Consider the following 21,212-nt stretch of genomic DNA (forward strand, 5'->3'; position numbering starts at 1 on the left):
TCTTGAACCTCTTGTGCATCCTCCCCATTCCCAGTGAACCCAGTGATGCAGAGTGTTCACTTGTGTGATATTTTCTGCTCCTTTGATGGGTTTTTCTCCAAGACTTCCACCTGAAATACTCTGCAAAGCTCCTTAAAAGCTCTTGGTTCTCTGCTATCTATCTTGCTTAGCAACAGCAGACAAGCATTCAGTGGCAAATCCCATTTCAGAGGAGAAAAGAGAGAAGATGTTGTGAGTGCTGGAGGTGTAATAAAGACTTCCTGCACAACGAATAAACAACTCAATGAGCAGCAATAAACTTAATTTGCACATTAGAGATGCTTTTCCAAGTTCTGACATTTCAGTTGAAAATAATGCTGGAGCAATGAGGCCTATAATTGAACAGCCAAAACTTCTCCAGAGGGGAAACAAAAACAAATGTTCCCCGCAAACAAGATCATTTTTATATCACGTTGTTACTCAGTGTTTTAATAAACTTCATAAATGCCAAGCTAAATAGTGCTCTTTTTTTCCCATGTTTTAATGTCATTTTGCCATCTTGCTCCAATGTATGTGACATGTGGAATGGTACAGCCCCTTAACAAGTCAGAGCTGCCTCAACCCTCAGCTTGTTGGTTTGTTCACTGTTGGCTGTGCTGCAGCATCACCTCAGACCACACGTGGTGCTGCAGCAGTGCCAAGGGATCTTCCAGGAGATGAGGAGGGAAAAGGTTTCCACCAGCTGCAGCAGGTTGGGGAGGAGGTTCCCCCTGCAGGCTACAGGAACTCTGATATCACTGAAAACAGGAATATTGAGGCAAAAATGGGAGTTAAAAGTCGGAATCATAGAATAGTTTGGGTTGAAGGGATCTTAAAGCTCATCTTGTTCCACGAAAAGCATAACAAAGTACCTTTGACAATGAGGTTCCCTGAATTGCTGGCAGTTCCAAACTGGTTGGTGGCTACACAAGTGAACACTCCAGCGTCTGCCCTGGTGATGTTGGAGAGCCTGAGGCTGCCATCCTGCAGGAACAGCACCCTGGGGACAGCAAACAAAGGAGAGCCACAGAGTCACAGCCTGCCTTGGACTGGAGGGACCTCAAAGCCCACCCAGTCCCACCCCCTGCCACGGGCAGGGACACCTCCCACAAGCCCAGGCTGCTCCAAGCCCTGTCCAACCTGGCCTTGGACACTTCAAGGGTTGAGGCAGCCACAGCTTCTCTGGGCAGCAATAAAAAAAAAAAAAACACAATAAAAGAAGAGAGAAATGCAATGCTACTTTTAATATTTAAAAGTTTCCATTACACTTTTTCTCTTCTCCAGCAAGCTGAATTTTCACCAATTTCCACCTCTGCTGATTACTGATCTCTCCATTAGGAATGTTACATTGACATACTGGAGTTGAGCACTAACTTTTCCAGCTGGTTTTCTTGCAGCAAAATCTGGAGCCTCAAGAGAAGGAAGGAAGACTCAACTTGTTACTTCACTGTGCTGTATTTTACTTTACCAAGACAGGAATTTTGTTTCAAAGCCTCCCTGAGGTTTGTCTGAGCCCAGTTGTCAGGATTATTGTTATTAAAGGGCACCAGCAGAGTGGCTGAGGTGCTGAAATGCCCTCTCAGCAGCCAAGGAGCCAACCAATCACAGCCCTGCCTTGGAGGGTCCCCAAACCACCTCACTGGTCACCAAGCTGATTGCACCAGTTTGCAGAGCTTTGGGCAAAATGCATTTAAAAGCCATTTCAGGACCACTCCCTTGGGTTAATTTAATTGTTAAGGTTGTTCCTGCAATGCATTGAAAAGCCATTTCAGGACCACTCCCTTGGGTTAATTTAATTGTTAAGGTTGTTCCTGCAATGCATTGAAAAGCCATTTCAGGACCACTCCCTTGGGTTAATTTAATTGTTAAGGTCGTTCCTGTGGTTCTTCATGGCAATGGGATGGCACTGTGAGTTCCTGGGATAAGCTGCCACTCTGTGCTTGGCACCTTCTCACTGTTCCACACAAGGAGGGCACTCCTGGAACTTGGAATCTTCTTCAGAATCACCCAGACCACATTAAAGCAGAGCATTTGAAAAGGAAAACTGAATCAGGCAAACTTTTTCACTGAAAATATTACCCTGTAATGGTTTGTTATTTTTTTTCTCAGTTCTTCATCTACGTGTTGCATCTGGAAGTTCTCAACCAATTTTTCTCTGAGTCTAGAAGAAATTTAGGACATGAAGCTCCTGGAAGTTTTATAGAAATGTGCTCAGGGTCTCTGGGTACAGCAACTCTTGCCAGGAAACACCTTAGTTGGCATCAAAGAACCTGCCCCCAACCAGGAAGGGCTGCCCTCCAATGCCACATTTCCTTCTATCTGTCAAACCCAGGCACAAATCCCCAGCAAATGTGGCTTTATTAATTTCATCCTTTTTTACACTCCTCTTTTAATTGACATTTAACTCTAATACAAGAATCCTTTCATAAAATAGAAACTCTCTAATTCATGCATCACAGCTTGGGTGTTTAATATTTATTGCCAACAACAGAAGATTGGGTGATGCAATGAATTATTAAAGGAAATGAACAATCACAAGAGCAGAAGTTGGAGCTGGCAGGAGCACCAGAACCATTAAACACAGAAAAAAAAAACCCTCACAGTGTCTCTCTGCTCTCCACTCTGGTATTTATACACTTGTAGCTACATGTAGGACACACATCACACCTTGTCCTGCATCCCAGGACACACTCCCAGCCACTCAGCTGGTGAAGACAAACACAAGAGTTGGACTTCTGGTGATCTTCCCACTTGGATCTCCCCAATTTCAGGTGCCCCAAGCCCACCCGACCTAACCCTGCTGAAAGATCTGCCCCCGAGCAGGACAGAACAGAGGAGGTGAGATGTTCCTGTGGTTCCAGGCATGCTGGGGAGCTGAGAGGGGAAGGGATTGAGGCTTCAGGGGGAAATCTTTGTTTCCTTGGCAATAATCAGCAGGTGCTGCAGCAGCTGTTGGTTTAACATTTGGAGAACGGTGAGGAAATAAGTTCAGCTTTAAAAATCCATTGTAGAGGAAAATAGGAAGCAATAAAATACACTCTTCACTCCAGTGATGTAGCAACTAAATGACAGGTTTTGGATAAGGAAGGATGAATGAAGCTGTGCCAGGGCAGGGTTAGGTTGGATCTTAGAAAATGCTCTTCCCCCAGAGGGTGGTGAGCACTGCCCAGGCTCCCCAGGGCAGTGGGCACAGCCCCAAGGCTGCCAGAGCTTCAGGAGGGTCTGGATGATCCTCTGGGGCACAGGATGGGATTGTTGGGGTGTCTGGGCAATGATCCTTGGGGGTCCCTCCCAGCTCAGGTTGTTCTGTGATCCTGTAACCTGTGACAGCATCAAGGGAGGCCACCTGTGTGCCTGTCCCCCTTGGTGTGGCAGGTGACACTGTCTCAAAGAGAGGTTTAAACATGAAGAAACATTTTTAAGTGTCCCACTTTTGCCTCTGCCATTTTTTTAATGCATTAATGATGCATTTCTTCCCATCAGTTTGCAGCAGCCACCAGAAAACCCCACGTTAGAAACTGCTGGTGATAAAACAGTGGATGCAACTGAGTGGTGGGGTAACATATGGTGTTCATCAAACTGTATCCAAAGAGAGTCAAGTGTGAATCAGCAACTGCTCATAAATTGGGTACCTGAATCATGAGCTATAACAAGCCACTGTGGTGTCTTTCTCTCCATCAAATATTGATGACCTGTTATTTTTACTGGAGTTGCACCTAAAAGCTCTTGGGTGCAAATTAGAATCCAAAAGCGAGCACGAGGCAAAAGGAAAAGAGAATCTCAGTCCCCAAAAGCTTCAGTGTAGGTAAATACAGAGAAAAACAGGCTGTAAAATATGGAATAACAAAGGGGAGCAGCTTTGAAGGCACAGGCTCTGCCTACAGCTTTTCCACTGAAGTTTAGTGGTGTCTCACTCAGGTTATTCCCCCCCTGTATTCCTCATGTGAACGATTCCCATCTTTGTGATTTATCCACTCAGAGGGGTTTGTGCCCACTCAAGGGCTGACAAAGGCAGTGTTTGATCTGAAGAAATGCTGTTCTGAAACAATACTTGAGGGGCTGGGCAGGCTGAGGGTGGAATGGCCCTTTCAGAGGATCAAAGCAGAGCTTAGCAGGGAGGATCCACGTGCAGTAAAAGCTCCAGAGCTGTTTGAAGCAGGTCGTGCCACCTAAAGACAATTAGGCAGCGAGCAGTAAATAAGATACTCTGGCAGAATTTATCTAAGAGCACAAAAGACTCCAGAGGAATTCATTTAGTGGGGAAGGGAATTAAAGAAAATTTCAAAAAAGGGAGATATTTCCAGCTGTGTGTCAGGAGAGGGGTGAGAAGGCAGAGCAAGGCCAAAAGTCAAGAGGATGCTTTTGAAATGCCAGAGAAAAAAAAAAGTCGTGTGAAAACCTCCCCCAGTGGCCACAAAGTTGCCATGAAGCCCCTCAGGACCATCACTTTGCCCCGGGGGTGGGTTCAGAGGGGCTGCACTTTGTCCTCTTCCACTTGTCTTTCAAATCAGGGCACTGGGATGCAGAAGGCAATGGGAATATTTCCTTTAATGGGCTTTGGATCAAGCCCTAACAAATGGTTTAAAAAGAAGCTGTGAAATTCTCATCTCACCTGCTGAAAGGCTTGCTGAAAACCATCACTTTTCACAACATTTTTAACTATGTGAAGGCTACAGATAATAATTCTTAGCAGCTGCATCAAAAGACAAGGTAATTCCAAGTGCTGGGACAAGAGGGAGAAATTGGAACTTGTCCAACACGATGCAAGTAGAGTGTTTTGTCTGCCAGGAAAACTGGGCTTCTCTCCATAAATAAATAGGTGCTTTTGGAGGGACAAGAAGCACAAGATGTGAAGCAGATCTAATAAATGCATCCCTGTGAAAGAGGGAGGAGAAAGGAGAACTCAGGACACAGCTGTTCATAAAGCCCTGGAGCAGCAAAGACTTGCTAAAGCATAAACCCAACTCTAGACTGGCATCTCTGACTTCCAAAGGGCTTGAATTCCTCTCAGAACTGTGCTGGTGCCTGTGCTCCTGCCCCAGTCCCACAGGGGGGACCTCTGGGCAAACAGCTCAACTGAACAAAGCTGGTGGGAGGGAAGGAAGAGATAAAAATACAGTTGGTTCATAGAAGTTTCTGCCCACAAGGGTGAATTAGTGACACCCAGAAATAACATTCCATATGGAATTCCAGGATGGTTTGGGTTAGAAGGGACCTTAAAGACCATGCAGTGTCACCTCCTGCCATGGGCAGGGACACCTCCCACCAGCCCAGGGTGCTCCAAGCCCTGTCCAACCTGGCCTGGGACACTCCCAGGACTGGGGCAGCCACAGCTTCTCTGGGCAACCTGTGCCAGGGCCTGCCCACCCTCCCAGCCAGCAATTCCTTCCCAATATCCCACCTATCCCTGCCCTCTGGCAGTGGGAAGCCATTCCCTGTGTCCTGTCCCTCCAGGCCTTGTCCCCAGTCCTTCTCCAGCTCTCCTGGAGCCCCTTCAGCCCCTTCCAGGGGCTCTCAGGTGTCCCTGGAGCCTTCTCTTCTCCAGGTGACCCCCCCAGCTCTCCCAGCCTGGCTCCAGAATCCCAGACTGGTTTGGGCTGGAAGGGACATAAAGTCCACCCAGTGCCACCCCTGCCATGGGCAGGGACACCTCCCACCAGCCCAGGGTTCTCCAAGCCCTGTCCAACCTGGCCTGGGACACTCCCAGGGCTGGGGCAGCCACAGCTTCTCTGCCCAACCTGTGCCAGTGTTTTGTTATTCTCATTGTAAAAAACTTCTTATATCTGATCTAAATCCACCCTCTTTTACTTTAAAACCATTAGATGGAAGTGTTGAAAGTCCCCTCAGCAGCTTGGATGAACCTCCTGTGCAGGAGGGAACACAAAGAGCCTCCCCAGGACCTGCTGGAGCCAGAACTCTGTGGGATGTTCCAAAAGAAGAGTTTGCAAAGTCTGTGCAGAAGACACGAGGCTGGCAAGGAGTGAGAGCTCATTAAAACTGTCACACATATTTTTTGAGTGAGGAACTTGAGAAATCAAGCAGGGATGAGAGGTACAGCTTTTAATGAACCAGCCCAAACAAAGCAGCTCCCAATGTGTTGTCTCATGTGAACAAAAGATTGTTGATGGCTATTTGCTTTGATCTTAAGAGCATGAAAGGATAATATGTATTTAACAAGGCTGATAGAAAAATAAAATCTGAGGGAAGAAAGAAGTGTCAAGTTATTGATTGGAAAGTGCAGCAGGGGTAGGTTTGGGCACTGCTGTATTGTTGTTGTTCAGCAGGGCTGAGATGTCAATTCATGGATGTGAAATGCAAGGATCCAGCTCAGAAGTCTTTGAAATCTCCATCCAAGCTGGTTGAGGTGGGTTGGTGTAAACCTGGGGGTGAAGGGAGCCTGGGTCTGCAGGTGGCAGCACTGCCAGGAGGGCACCAATCCCTTCAAGGGCACAATCCCTTCCAAAGGTACCACCCTGAGACTTCATGGAGAGGTGCCCTCTCCTGGTCTCCTGCCTGCCTCTGATATCTGCCACCTCCTACCACTGTGTGTCCTCTGATATCTGCCACCTCCTGCCACTGTGTGTCCTCTGATATCTGCCATCTCCTACCACTGTGTGTCCTCTGATATCTGCCATCTCCTACCACTGTGTGTCCTCTGATATCTGCCATCTCCTACCACTGTGTGTCCTCTGATATCTGCCACCTCCTACCACTGTCTGTCCTCTGATATCTGCCACCTCCTACCACTGTGTGTCCTCTGATATCTGCCACCTCCTACCACTGTGTGTCCTCTGATATCTGCCACCTCCTGCCACTGTCTGTCCTCTGATATCTGCCACCTCCTACCACTGTCTGTCCTCTGATATCTGCCACCTCCTACCACTGTGTGTCCTCTGATATCTGCCACCTCCTCAGGGTACTGCAGCCATCACCATGGCACTGTGCAGGTAAAAAGGGAGGAATCTGGAGCTGCTGAAATCAGACCCCAAGTCATTTTTATTATCTGAGAAATCCCTTTTGAAGGTGTGTCTTCTCAGCCTCCCTTGGCTGCTCCAGAGCAAACCTGCCCCTGCTTCACAGGCTGTGCAAAGACAGATTGTTTCTAATGTCTCCAGACACTGAGACAATATCTGACTTCTCAGCTTTTACAAAGATTGAGAAGCAGGAGAGAGGCTGAATTAAAACCCACAAAGGGAGGGGGGAAGAGGGGCAGAACCAGCCCAGCTCCCAAGGGACTCAGAATTCCTGGTGATTTATGCAGATGGAAATGGGAGCCAAGTTTGACTGAGTGACTGACTTGTCCCTGCTGATGACAGGCCTGGTATTTCTGCAAAGGTCCCAGCGAGTCCCATCTGAGATCTGACTGTCTGCATCAGATGGTAATGATCTTTGTACCTGTTTATTCTGTGCTGAGGGTGATTTGTATGCTAATAGAATTGCCATTTAATAAACTATGCTTAAAAGATTGGCCTTATCTGCATGCTGATAGAAATGAGCTTCAGGGTTGACTGACAATTAACTGGAAATAAAATAAATGCCATTATCATCTTTTAACTATTTGGATCAAAACAACATTACACAATCTGGCTGAATGGTCTTATTAAAATATTTTAGAAATTATGGGAGGTGACACCATAACAATATTCCTTTTTATTTTTAAAAATTATCCCAATCTTCCTAAAAATAGAAATAGTTTTGCATCAAAGCTCTGCAGTTTGGGACCACAAATACTTATTTATGTAAATGTATACAGACATCTGAACTGAGCTGTGTTCCATCACGAGACTTCCAGAGAAAACACAGAGAGAAACAGCATTTTCTGGAGCCTTTAACATGAAGTAGCAAACATTGTTTTGCCCTGTCTTTAACATGCTCGAGGATTCAATGTGAGGCAGATGGTTTTATGTGATGGCCAAAGGGAAAAAAAGGGACAAAACCAAGGGACAAAACCACCTGTGACTGTAGAGATGGGCCTGAATTTATTGCAGTAACACTACTAGAAATTATGGGAGGTGACACTACAACAATATTCCATTTTATTTTTAAAAGTTCCTCCAATCTTCCTAAAAAGTAGAATTAGTTTTGCATCAAAGCTCTGCAGTTTGGGACCACAAATATTTCTTTATGTAAATGTATACAGACATCTGAACTGAGCTGTGTTCCATCACGAGACTTCCAGAGAAAACACAGAGAGAAGCAGCAATTTCTGGAGCCTTTAACATGAAGTAGCAAACCTTGTTTTGCCCTGTCTTTAACATGCTTGAGGATTAAATGGTTTTATGTGATGGGCAAAGGGAAAAAAAGGGACAAAACCAAGGGACAAAACCACCTGTGACTGTAGAGATGGGCCCAAATTTATTGCAGTAACACTACTAGAAATTATGGGAGGTGACACCATAACAATATTCCATTTTACTTTTAAAAGTTCCCCCAATCTTCCTAAAAATAGAATTAGTTTTGCATCAAAGCTCTGCAGTTTGGGACCACAAATACTTATTTATGTAAATGTATACAGACATCTGAACTGAGCTGTGTTCCATCACGAGACTTCCAGAGAAAACACAGAGAGAAGCAGCATTTTCTGGAGCCTTTAACATGAAGTTGCAAACCTTGTTTTGCCCTGTCTTTAACATGCTTGAGGATTCAATGTGAGGCTGATGGTTTTATGGGATGGCCAAAGGGAAAAAAGGGACAAAACCAAGGGACAAAACCACCTGTGTCTGTAGAGATGGGCCCAAATTTATTGCAGTAACACTACTAGAAATTATGGGAGGTGACACCTTAACAATATTCCTTCTTATTTTTAAAAATTCCCCCAATCTTCCTAAAAAATAGAATTAGTTTTTGCATCAAAGCTCTGCAGTTTGGGACCACAAATACTTATTTATGTAAATGTATACAGACATCTGAACTGAGCTGTGTTCCATCACGAGACTTCCAGAGAAAACACAGAGAGAAGCAGCAATTTCTGGAGCCTTTAACATGAAGTAGCAAACCTTGTTTTGCCCTGTCTTTAACATGCTTGAGGATTCAATGTGAGGCTGATGGTTTTATGTGATGGCCAAAGGGAAAAAAAGGGACAAAACCAAGGGACAAAACCACCTGTGTCTGTAGAGATGGGCCCAAATTTATTGCAGTAACACCTCTCAGAACCTGCAGCCAAGGGCACACTGGGCAGCAGCAGCAGCACCTCTGGGTGCTGAAAGCAGAACATCAAAGCAAAGCAGAACATCAACTCAACTGCCAGAGGGAACAGTTGCCAAGTTTTTTTCCTCTTCCAACAAGTTCTTTGTGAGGTCTTTGTGACTCCACCACATCAGACAGGAGTTCTTTGAGCACAGGATGGTGTGGCCACATCACCCCTGCCCTGATCCCCCATTAATCATCATTTGGAGGCTCCAGACACTGCTGGGAGTTCAGACACAGCCAAATTCACTCCAGATGTAAAACTAAGCCCTTAAGATGGGACTTAAGTAGAATTTACACAGTACATAAGGCCCTGAATTACCCTCTGCAGGGGAGTTTAATTCACTTAGAGGAAGCTTCTTCCTTATCTGCTTGTCAGAACCTGTTTCAAAAGGAAAAGGACAATAAAAGCTGCTGTTGACTTCAAAGGATTCTGCACAATCCAGGAACTGACACCAGTGTGGTACTGGATGGATTTCAGAAACCCTGGAAACTCACCCACAAAACAGGCTCAGAGAATCCCAGGATGGTTTGGGTTGGAAAGGACCTTAAAGTCCATCTCATTGCACCCCCTGCCATGGGCAGGGACACCTTCCAGCAGCCCAGGTTCTTCCAAGCCCTGTCCCACCAGCTCTCCATCACCTCTTTCTTTTTTTTTCCCATTGGTTGGGCTATCTGTGGGCTTGCAGAAAACCCTCCCTGGGCCAGTGAATTTATACCTAATTTGAGCCACAATTATAGGGACCATCTATAGTACACTTAGACCCATATCCTTGCTCAAAACAGCACAGAAATCTTATGCCTTCTTAATGTGTGAGTCACATTCTGTGCATCCCTTAAGATTTTCCTTTCCTTTCTCAGATTTCCCTTTCACTCAAAGTCTGAGAAGAGTCTTAGTTCTCACAGAAAAGGAGCAATCAAAGTATTTCTTTGTGATAGAATCCCATGGCTGAAGCAGAGGTGTTTGTGTCCTCCTGCAAACTTCCTGGCTTTGTGGCTGGTGCTTGGCTTTGTTTTGGCCAAACATCAGCCACATTTTCAAGGTGCTGTTTCTGTGCTGTCACTTCACACCCAAAATGAACCCAGAAACTCTTCCCTGGAAGGCTTTTTGTTCCATCATGCCAACAGCATGTCTGGGCACCATGTGCAGGTCCAGGAATTGGACTCTGATGACCCTTGTGGGTCCCTCCCAGCTCACGATATCGATTCTGTGTGAATCAATATCTCATTTTATTTCCCCTCCTCAACACACCCTGATCTTTTCCCTCTGTATCACACTTTGCTGGAAACCTTTTGGGATCAGAATCATTTTTTTTGGTGTCTGTGCAGCAGGTTTGTCACTCAGTCCTGGTGGGTTTGAGTGCTCAGCAATGCACCCCACAGAGAGCAGCAGCAACGCTGTGCGTGGCAGCCCAACTTGGACTGCAGGACAAGCACAGAAGGTTGCACTCCCTCATTAGTTTTTTGTGCAAGCTCCTAATTAGGAACCTTGATTCCCTGCCTGCTGAAGGCAATGGAAGAGCTCCAATGAGATCAGCTGGCTTTGGATGAAGTCCTGAACCTCACTGAGAATGTTTGCATGAGGAAGGGACAGGACATGACTCAAAGCAGAGAGGGCTCAGCCCTGCCAACCACTGGGGTGGGTTTGTTGCAGCTCCACGTGACATGGAAGAGTGACAGATTGCTTGGGACATCCTGGCATGCAGGACAGCCCCTTGGAAGGGCTCACCTTACCAAGATTCCCAGGAGCTGAGTGGGAAGAGTTGCCTCAGAGAGGTGTTCTGCAGAGGGGAGCTGGACCAAGGCCAGTCTCACACAGTTGTCCTTCTGTCCCACACGTGACAACATATGGTTCCTCTGCTTCCTCCAGGCTCACACTCCCCATGTGCTAAACACTGCTCTGAGCAGGCAGCACCACACCAAGAAATCAGGGTGATTGGCTTGTTCCATTGTGAGACTCTCCAAGGAGAGAGAAAAGAGAGGGAAAGCCCTTTCCTCATGTTTCCCACTGCACTAATACCCTCTGTCTGCTCAGGGAGCAATGGGGGGCCCCTCCTGCCTTCTGGTTTCTCTGCAGTGGGTGCACTTCAAATGGGAAGGGAACAGAGAAAGAAGAAGGGAGGGGAAACAGGGAAATAAGATTAAGAAGGAAAAATAAAATATTGTCTTTTCCCCCCCTTCATTTTTGCTCATCCTTATGTCTCCCTCCTCATATTTCACTTGTGTTTTCCATTCTCTGCCTTCACCCTCAGCATGGGGGAGAAGACAGAAATAACCAGGAAAATGGAGAAGGAAAGCCTGAAGGGACTTCAGGACAAGCTGAGGCATTTTCTGCCAACCCTTTGGTTGTAAAACTTTTCTCACACCAATATCAGTAGTTTTGCTGGGTCACCAGACACTCCTGGGAGTGCTGCCATGTGAGCTCTTCCTCCTGTACATTCAGTGACATTATCCCAAAGGAAGCACAGGCAAATGCCCACAAATGCCAAAAAAACCTCTCTGCTGACAGCAAATAATGCTCAATAAATACATTAGAGCTCCTCCAATAGTCTCCTGCAGTACATTTTCTGCTGCCTCTGAAATTGAGACCACTTGTAATCTGAGCTTGGGATATTTTTAGCCAGAACACAAAATATTCCTCGCAGCTCTCAGCATTCCCTCAGGAAATGTTGGGGTTTGTCTGCTTAGCACCAAACATGCCACAACAGAGAGGCCTGAGAGATGAAAACCAACTCTAAACAGCAACCTCAGGCTTTGGAGGGGTTTTCATGTTGCACTCTGGAAGTTCAGCCCAAGCCCTGAGAACAGGCAGGTGAATTTGTGCTTTTGATTTCTGTCCATCTGTTTGTCAGGAAGGAAGGGACCCGAAGGGATGAACCAAATGGAGCAGATGTGGCATCAATTCCATTGGCTCCCCAAGCAAAAGCAGAATTTCATCAAGAGATAAGCTTAATTTGTATTCATGTTGACTTCCAGCAGTGGTGTCTGAGATAGCTGGAATTGCTCTGATTGCTGATGCCCACACTTGAAGTGCTCTATTTAAATACTAAAATAGGAAATGAGCTCCTTTACAAGCACCCAGACACTGATAAGATAGAAGGGTTAAGGCAGCTCATCAAAGCCATGCAAAGCTGCTCGTGGTAGGAAAGCAAGGAGGATAAAACCAGAGATACACTTAATCCAGGCTTCCAAAACCAAACCTAAAAAATAAAATAATAGTCAAATGACTATCCCATTGCTATTCACCTGGCTGCATTGCTGTGGAAAGCTGAGGAGAGAACAGAAAATGCTGCAAGAGCAGAAGAGAAATAGATTCTATATGAGACTTGCTTGCAGCATACAAATATCTATAGTATTGTCTATGCATAAAGCAGGGGGGGTTTGGCACTGAAGAGCCTGACAAGGAAAGCTTCTCTTTGCCTCTCTGACTTCAGCACAGGCAGAGGGTTTTTTCAGACCCTGTGGGTGGGTTTCATGGGTTTCATTCCCCAGCTTTGCTCAGCTGAAACTCCAGTGCCTCACTGGATATGGAGGCACCTGCCAGGAAAAGTAAATAACTCCCTCAGGCTGCATATTGACTTCAGCTAAGGAGAAGTTAAGTGACATCAATCTCCTCCTTTGTTAGCACACCAGTGCAAGTTTGGGAATTTTCCATCCATTTGGCCACGCTTCCTCCCCAAGCAGATTTTTATTTTATTTATTTTTAAAGATAACAGGCATTCTGGAAGCTGAACCACCAGCACTGACACTCTGGTAATTGAAATGTTCTGCTGGAGTTTGCTGCACTGCCCTGACACATTTCTGCTCAAATTGGCTCCAGCTGAAAGGTTGTTTCACAGACAAGGTATTTTGTGGGGGGGTTGATCAGTGGGTTGAGGACTTCTCTGGTCCAAATATATATTTATATGTATTTACCAAATAATTAGAGAATATGCTGAGTTGGAAGGGAACCACAAGGATCATCCAGTCCAACTGCTGGCCCTGTCCAGGTCACCCCAAAAATCCCACCCTGTGCCCCAGAGGATCATCCAAACCCTCCTGGAGCTCTGGCAGCCTTGGGGCTGTGCCCACTGCCCTGGGGAGCCTGGTCAGTGCCCACCACCCTCTGGGGGAAGGACCTTTCCCTGAGATGCCACCTGACCCTGCCCTGGCACAGCTCCAGCCATTCCCTGAGTGCTGTCCCTGCCCTGGCACAGCTCCAGCCCTTCCCTGGGTGCTGTCCCTGCCCTGGCACAGCTCCAGCCATTCCCTGGGTGCTGTCCCAGCCCTGGCACAGCTCCAGCCATTCCCTGGGTGCTGTCCCTGCCCTGGCACAGCTCCAGCCCTTCCCTGGGTGCTGACCCTGCCCTGACACAGCTCCAGCCCTTCCCTGGGTGCTGCCCCTGCCCTGACACATCTCCAGCTATTCCTTGGGTGCTCTCCCTGCCCTGGCACAGCTCCAGCCATTCCCTGGGTGCTCTCCCTGCCCTGGCACAGCTCCAGCCCTTCCCTGGGTGCTGCCCCTGCCCTGACACAGCTCCAGCCCTTCCCTGGGTGCTGTCCCTGGTCCTACAGAGCAGAGATTGGAGCTGCAGCCCCCAGTGAAATCTCTCCTCAGCCTCCTCCAGTTCAATTTCTCTTTATTTTTTAACTCCCTGTTTGTCTAATTCCATCCACAGACACGAGGCATTTTTTTTCCAAATAACAAAAAAAGTTTAAATGTGTTAAACCACTCCTGGTTTTGGAATCTGGCAGTAAGAGTGGAGCAGCAACAGGGAGGCAGAAGCAGATGGTGGCCAAGAGTGCTCAGAAGGTGGAAGGGGAAAGGTCCTGCCCAGGAGACTGTGAAGAGCCCCAACCCTTGAGTTAAAAAACCCTGCTGGGTCCTTGTGTTCCACCTGGAGCAGGAGAACCCCCTGAGTCTGAGGCCACAAGGGACAACTCAAAGAACTCAGCAGCTACCAGAGAAGTCCCCCAGCCAGTGCCAACATCTGCTCAGGTCTCTCTGCAGGAGGTGGGTTGCAGAATTTTATTTTTTTCTGCAGAGGGTTGTGCAAAGACAGCGTTTCATTTTGGTGCCCAGTCATTCTGTCCCTGTTTCCTCTGAGTGATGCCAATAACTGGAGTGCTAAAGCACCAAACCCAGATGTGCCCCAGCAAAGAGAATTCACCACACACAGCAGGTTTATTTATGGCAGGGAATCCAAGCCCATCCTTCACTGAACTGTGTCCTACAAGCAAGTCTTGGAGCCAGCAATTATCGAGCATATTTTATCGATTCCCTGAATGTCCTCCTTGCCCAGTCCCTCAAAAAAACCCCAATTTAAATTATGAATATTTGCTTATTACTGATTATTAATGCATGGAAAGTGCTGTGTCTGAGTAATGCCTTCTCTCAGCCTCCCTCATTTCTCAGCTTTCCCTCAGCTCTCCTCATTTCCATTCCCAGCGAAGTGAATCCCATATGTTTCTGCGCATTGACTGCAGAGCCTGGGATGCTCCTGCTGGGGGGATAACACCTCTCCCTGGCAAAGCAAAACCAGGGCCAAGTCCCATTTGTTGAAATGCTTCAGTCAAAAAGAATTTTTGCAAAAGAACCTTTTCCATCCTGGATTGACTGAAGGCAACGAGAGAGAGGCTCGTGGCGGGAGCAGCGTCTGGACTTGAAAACTTGTTTGATTTAAGGTATGAATCGCTCCTTTCTCCTCTCCCTTTCCCTCAGTGGACCCCAGATGAGAGAAGTGAGAAGTGAGATGAAGAAAAGTCCCTCTGCACATCCTGAGGATATGACAGGCATGGCAACAGCTGAAGGCTGTGTCAGCCTGCACGGGGAGGGAGTTTGGAGCTCGTGCTTTGCTGTGTTTCATTTCTGCTCTGAGCTCAAACCCCCAGCACGGGCCACCAAAAGCCATTTATGCTGCAAAAGGCAGGCAGAGTCACCCACTGAAGAAGTGCTATTGCTCACCAAGCCCCATTTCTCAGACCTTTCACCCAAAGAAGGAGGTTAATTTGCCCCAAAGAACACCCTAAACTGTCCTGGTGGATGATCCAGAGGAGCTGAGTGGGGACCACGTGGAGAAGGCACAGGGAAACCCAGCCAGGATTAACCCACTGGGGGATTTCTCTGTGATTCCTGCAACTGGTAACCTTGAATTCCCTCTCTAAGGAGGCCAACAGGATGGGCCAGAGAGAAATCCCAGCACTCAGGGATTAAGCCACATCAACAAGCTATTTCTGAAAATTCTGAACTCAAGGACTCAGTGGAAAGGGACAGTCAGGCTGGGAACAATAGGCAGGTCTGGTACTGGGATATTCAGGTTTTGTTTCACCATCTGATGTGAAAATTCTTTATTTTATCACTTTCTGAAGGACTTGCAAGCTTCAAATGCAAGAAAGTTTTTTACAGAACCCAGAGCAAAGAAGATGTTGAAGACTTGGGCAAAGATGTGTTTGAGCTGCAGAGAAGATGAGAGAGACAAGAGGGACACAAAGAAAGTCCCTGTGGCCCAAAAAGGGGACTCAGGACTGAGGACCTTCATTGCTGGACCTTGGCAAGAGATACAGAAAATAAACTGCAAGATACTTTAAGATGCTTTCCCAACAGGAGGGGCCCAAATTCAGCAGCTTCTCAAAGTTAGAAATGCTTGATTGGGAAATAAAAATGTAGAGTAAATTCAATAAAACAAACATTTAATGGTTCTTCCATTAAAGTGGGTAATTATTGATTAGTCTTTCCCATTTTGCACACTTTTCTTTACGAAATTGCAAACTGAATTTAATATAAAAGAGAGTTCTCTTGTCATATGAAGAGCTCAGCTGATCAGGCAGAGAAACCACCACGTGTCCAGGATTATCAGGAATAAATTATTACCATCAGAGAAAGGGAGAAGGTGAAAAAGAAAGAATATTCTTCCCCTTTCAGGGAAAGAAATAAGTTGAGTTGCACATTTTTTGTAACAAAGGGTTGAATTTGTCTAAATCATTCCAAGCAAGTTCCATGATCTGAGTTGTTCGGTGTGTCCATCCCAGTTTGGCTGTCCGAGCTCTGAGGGATTGGCATTTCCCTTTTTAGCATCAATAACCCAACCAAATATTAAACAAAAAGGCCACTAAAGGAGTCCATAAAGGTGATAATTGCTGCACAATCAAATGGGAGCAGAAAGAGAGAGAGCTCCAGTTCAAATAGCTGATCTGTGTGGGGCATGTCAGGGTTTAATCACATTTATGGAGAAAGGCAGAGCAGGTTCCTTCTCTTTTTTCTGCCCAGAGATCCACGGAAATCCAGCACTTTAATTAGCCCTGTATTTACAGCCACACAACCCCTTCCTTCATTGTGGGTTGTGGAATAACAGCACCCAGATGATTTCTTTCCCCTCCTTTTCAAGCCCAGCATTGGCTGGTTTGCCATTTAATAATCAAAAAAAGCCTCATAAATTGCCCTTTGCACCAGTGGCCACCCTGGCAAGAAGGTTTTGCATGCAGAGACTTTCAACAGCATCTCCCTTTGTAAATCCTGCTCCTGTTGTTTACTCCTGCAGAGCAGCAGGAGCCTCCTGGGATGCTCAGAAATTACAGTGTGCTTGGAATTATTGTTGGGAAATTAATACAGAAGCACAAGTAAATACTGGGAGTAGTGTGTAAATATATTTTTTTTTATAAGTAAATCAGATGGGGAATATCTGGAACTTCAAGGTCTGGGCTTAGCTCAGCCTGTTGAATTCAATCGAAATAGAAATACAAATAAAGATTTGACTTGGCATTAGTCAGAAAAATATTTTTCATCATGAGTAGTTAGAATGAAAATAAATTGCCACTCCTGAAAGGGAAAAAAAACCACTGGGAAAATTTCTATGCCTGTGGCATGGATTGATCATCCAAATTTTTGTGTTTCATTGTAAAATTCAGATTTTCAGAATTGCACTTTCTTTCATAAATACTCCTCTTCTTTACTTCTCTCTGAATTGAGCAGCACAGTGGAATAGTTCTTTGTGTCACAGGCTGGGGTAATGTTTTAGTGAATTATAATCAGTTTAAGTCTCATGTGACCCACAGTGGCCTCCTTGAGCAACTGGTCCTGTGTGTAAAATCTGCTGTTCAGTTCCCAGAGCTTTATGAATTACTGATGATGGTCCTCAGAGCCTGACACCAGAATGTACAAGAGAGCATTGCTGATACATTGGAGCTCTGAAGGAGATGCTGAGAAGATTCTCAGCAGTTCTGAGGCACTGCTGCCCATTTCATGTGTGGAACCACCCTCAGGGTTGTGTGTTGTGTGTAACAGCCAAAAATTATGTCAGTAGATACTCTGATTTTAGTATTTTACTATTGATTTGGCATTAGCATGAAATCCCAGAATCCCAGAACCCCCTGAGCTGGCAGGGACCCACAGAGACCATCAGTGCCCTCCTGGACACCCCACCATGTGCCTGGGAGTGTTGTCCAACCTCTCCTTGAAATAGAATAATGCAGGTGCTGCTGCCAACTCAGAAAAAAGCTGTTGGTCATCACTGAAGACCATGAGAAATAAGCTGTTGGTCATCACTGAAGACCATGAGAAATAAGCTGTTGGTCATCACTGAAGATGATGGGAAATAAGCTGTTGGTCAGTGTGAGAAACAAACTATTGGTCATCACTGAAGACCATGAGAAATAAACTGCTGGTCATCACTGAAGACCATGAGAAATAAGCTGCTGGTCATCACTGAAGACCATGAGAAATAAACTGTTGGTCATCACTGAAGACCATGAGAAATAAGCTGTTGGTCATCACTGAAGACCATAGGAAATAAGCTGCTGGTCATCACTGAAGACCATGAGAAATAAGCTGTTGGTCATCATTGAAGACCATAGAAAATAAGCTGTTGGTCAGTGTGAGAAACAAACTATTGGTCATCACTGAACACCATGAGAAATCAGCTGTTGGTCTTCACTGAAGACCATGAGAAATCAGCTGTTGGTCATCACTGAAGACCATAGGAAATAAGCTGTTGGTCAGTGTGAGAAACAAACTATTGGTCATCACTGAACACCATGAGAAATCAGCTGTTGGTCATCACTGAAGACCATGAGAAATCAGCTGTTGGTCAGCGTGAGAAACAAACTATTGGTCATCACTGAACACCATGAGAAATCAGCTGTTGGTCATCACTGAAGACCATAGGAAATAAGCTGTTGGTCAGTGTGAGAAACAAACTATTGGTCATCACTGAACACCATGAGAAATCAGCTGTTGGTCATCACTGAAGACCATGAGAAATCAGCTGTTGGTCAGCGTGAGAAACAAACTATTGGTCATCACTGAAGACCATGAGAAATCAGCTGCTGGTCGTTACTGAAGACCATGAGACCCCAGAGCAGCTGGTGAGGGAGGGGACCATGGCTAAGCCCTGCCTAAAGGGGCACGACAGAACACTTTCCCTGTGGGTTATGGCACAACCTGCTCAGCCATCCCACAGCCTGAGGGGATGTTCTGCCTCCCTGAAGCCTCCACTGGTGTCTCCCTCACTCCAGCTCTGTGTGTGGGACCCACTCAGCTCTGATGGGTGACCCCTGAAGTGCTGAGGAACGTATGGATGGCACAATGCCCCACCTGGATTCTCCCAGGCTTTGCTGTGCCCAGCTTTGGATCCACACAGCTCTGTGGCCACTGCTGAAGACAAACAGGCCTCTGGCATCAAAGCCTTTTGTCAGTGAGTTGTCAAAGTCAATTCCAAACCAGCTGTGCTTGAAGACTCTTTAAATGCTACTGTTAAACCAGAGAAAATCCACCAGTGGCATGTGAGGGTACCTTTGGTTCTGGTGCAGAAGCTCAGAGCCCTTTCTCCAGGTGATGGCAGCTCTGGGAGAAGCACTGGGGTTACAACTGATTGTAACTTCACCTCCAACTTGAACAACAGATGTTTTCTTCACAGGGTTTTTGGAAAAATCAGGGGCTGCAGCTGAAAATAGAGAAGGAAGAAGAAGAGAGAAGGGCAGAAGAGGAGTGAGCTCACAAGGTATTAATTTGCTGAAATCTTCTCTTTGAGTTACACAGTAGGTGAATTCAAGAATTGTGTCTTATTTAATATCTTCCTTTCTGCTGTTTCTAAACTCCATGCCTAGAAACTGGCTGACAATCTTTCCTGGGTTATCTGGAGTCTGGGAGGACATTGATGAAGAATGAAGTTCCTGAGCAGAGCAGGATAAACATCACACTCCTCATGCAGACCTCCATTCATCTGCAGAGAACATTCCATTTCAAACACAGTTTTACTGTGGCTTTCATTTCATGAACTTAAACTGTTTTCTGAAAATACGTTCATTTTTCCAGGAGTTTTTGAGATTCACTCTTGCAGAAGGAGAAAACACAAGACCTGTGCAACAGTTGGGTGCTCCTAAAGTCTGTGTTTTCCTGGTTTCATTAACATTTGGCTGATGAGCAAACTTTATACTTGGACATCCAGAACAGAACACTTTTAGAAGAAAGAATTCCATTTCATGTGCACGTCTGGAGAACATTAATGAGATTCCTCGTTACATGTTATTTGTTTATACAAATATTTGCCACATGCTCTTTGTTTGTAGCTAAAAACTATTTCCCCCACTTTCTAAAATGACTCTTAAACCTGCAGAGTAACTAAGAATAACTAAAGCAAGAAGCAGCATTCATTAAACTGGTGTGCATGTGATATAAAAACACCACACATGGATTAGATTCTCCTCCCAAACGAGTCATGAAATTAAACTGAAAATAAAAAAACAAACACATTTGCACGTGGGTGAAGAGCAAACAGCAAAGAAATATCCCCAGGTGTTATGGGTTCACCCAGGTGGGCCTAGATTTGGGCTCTGAAGTCTGGACTAGGCCGAAGCTGTCAGCTGACTTGAGCTGGGCTGAGCTGACAGCTGACCTCTTCTAGCCAGTAAGTTTGTATTCCATCCCACATTATGACATCATCTCCAGGGCAGTAGGAACCAGTGTGGGAGTGGTTAAGGCAGTCTCTTCTCAGCCCTCCTCTTGGGAGGACACACGATGCTGTCCCAGGGGGGATGGAGAGGACCAGGCCCACCACTGGCTCACAGGGTACCTCAGGAAAGTAAAATGTGTTGTTCTGGGTCTCTCCTTTCTGCTTGGGTTTGTCTCCCTGGGGAATAAGGTTTTTCTTAAGTAATGTGTAGTTAGGACAGTAGAATTTGTGTGTTCATTAAGAAGTTGAGGTGGGGAACTTGTTGTTGCAGACTTGTGTGAGTGTCTATTTGTACTCTCTTCTAATTGTCTCTTTCTTTCTGTGAAAAATATATGTAGTTTTAGTATAAATGCCGTTTGAAGTGTTTTTTTTCTTTCCCCTCTCTTTTCCTCCCTTTCCCTGGTGTTAGGAGGGAGGCTTTTCTCTCTGTGCTTGGGGGGGTTGGCAGTTGCTTATCTCAAACCAAGACACCAGGCTTGATCTGCCAGGTGGAATTTCATCTATTCTTAAATTCACTTTTCTTTCAGAGTGTCCTTTAGAGTCGGTCCCTGCTCCTTTTGGTGCCATTTACTCACCCATCACCCGCAGCTCAGCGTTGGCATAAATGGCATCGTACTCGTTCTCTGCCACACACTGATAAAGGCCAGAGTCTGCCAGATCCAGCACGGGGATGATCAGAGTCCCATTTCCTAGCTGAATTCTTCCCTGAGGAAAGAAAAACAAGGGAAAAACCACTGAGAGAGGCAAGGAGTGCACAAAGCAAGGCTGTTTTAGCATCGTGCTGATCGTAATTCAGAAGCAGGAATGTTGTTCTTGGGAGTGACGTGGATGAATCCACCAGAATCCTGCTGGGGGGTGGTGGTGGTCGTGTTTTCAGTCTTCCTAGCTCTTCAAACTCTTCAAGAAATCCAGGCAGGGATTGCTTTGGGCAGCTTTGCCCAGCTGTTCCAGCTGTTCATGTGTTTCCCTGCACTGCTGAGCTGTGAATCTGGGGATGGATTTCACCAGGAAGATGATACAGAAGGAACTTCCTCAGGGCAGCCACAGCTGCTCCTCTCTGGGATCCTGGAGCGTCTTCCAGAG

The 21,212-nt window shown here is 46.0% G+C and overlaps 1 protein-coding gene across 1 annotated transcript in view; it reads right to left on the reverse strand.

Moving 5' to 3' along the window:
* LOC139669196 (contactin-6-like) overlaps nt 1-21,212 on the reverse strand; it is a 112,037-nt gene that overhangs the window by 22,880 nt on the left and 67,945 nt on the right. Inside the window, exons 10-12 of the mRNA XM_071549644.1 lie at nt 20,705-20,834; nt 18,971-19,121; nt 891-1,018 (exon numbers count right to left, since the gene is read on the reverse strand). Of these exons, the coding sequence (XP_071405745.1) occupies nt 891-1,018; nt 18,971-19,121; nt 20,705-20,834 (409 nt within the window). The remainder of the gene's footprint in view (nt 1-890; nt 1,019-18,970; nt 19,122-20,704; nt 20,835-21,212) is intronic.

The sequence above is a fragment of the Pithys albifrons genome, chromosome 3 (assembly GCF_047495875.1).
Source record: "Pithys albifrons albifrons isolate INPA30051 chromosome 3, PitAlb_v1, whole genome shotgun sequence".
Classification (NCBI taxonomy): Eukaryota; Metazoa; Chordata; class Aves; order Passeriformes; family Thamnophilidae; genus Pithys; species Pithys albifrons.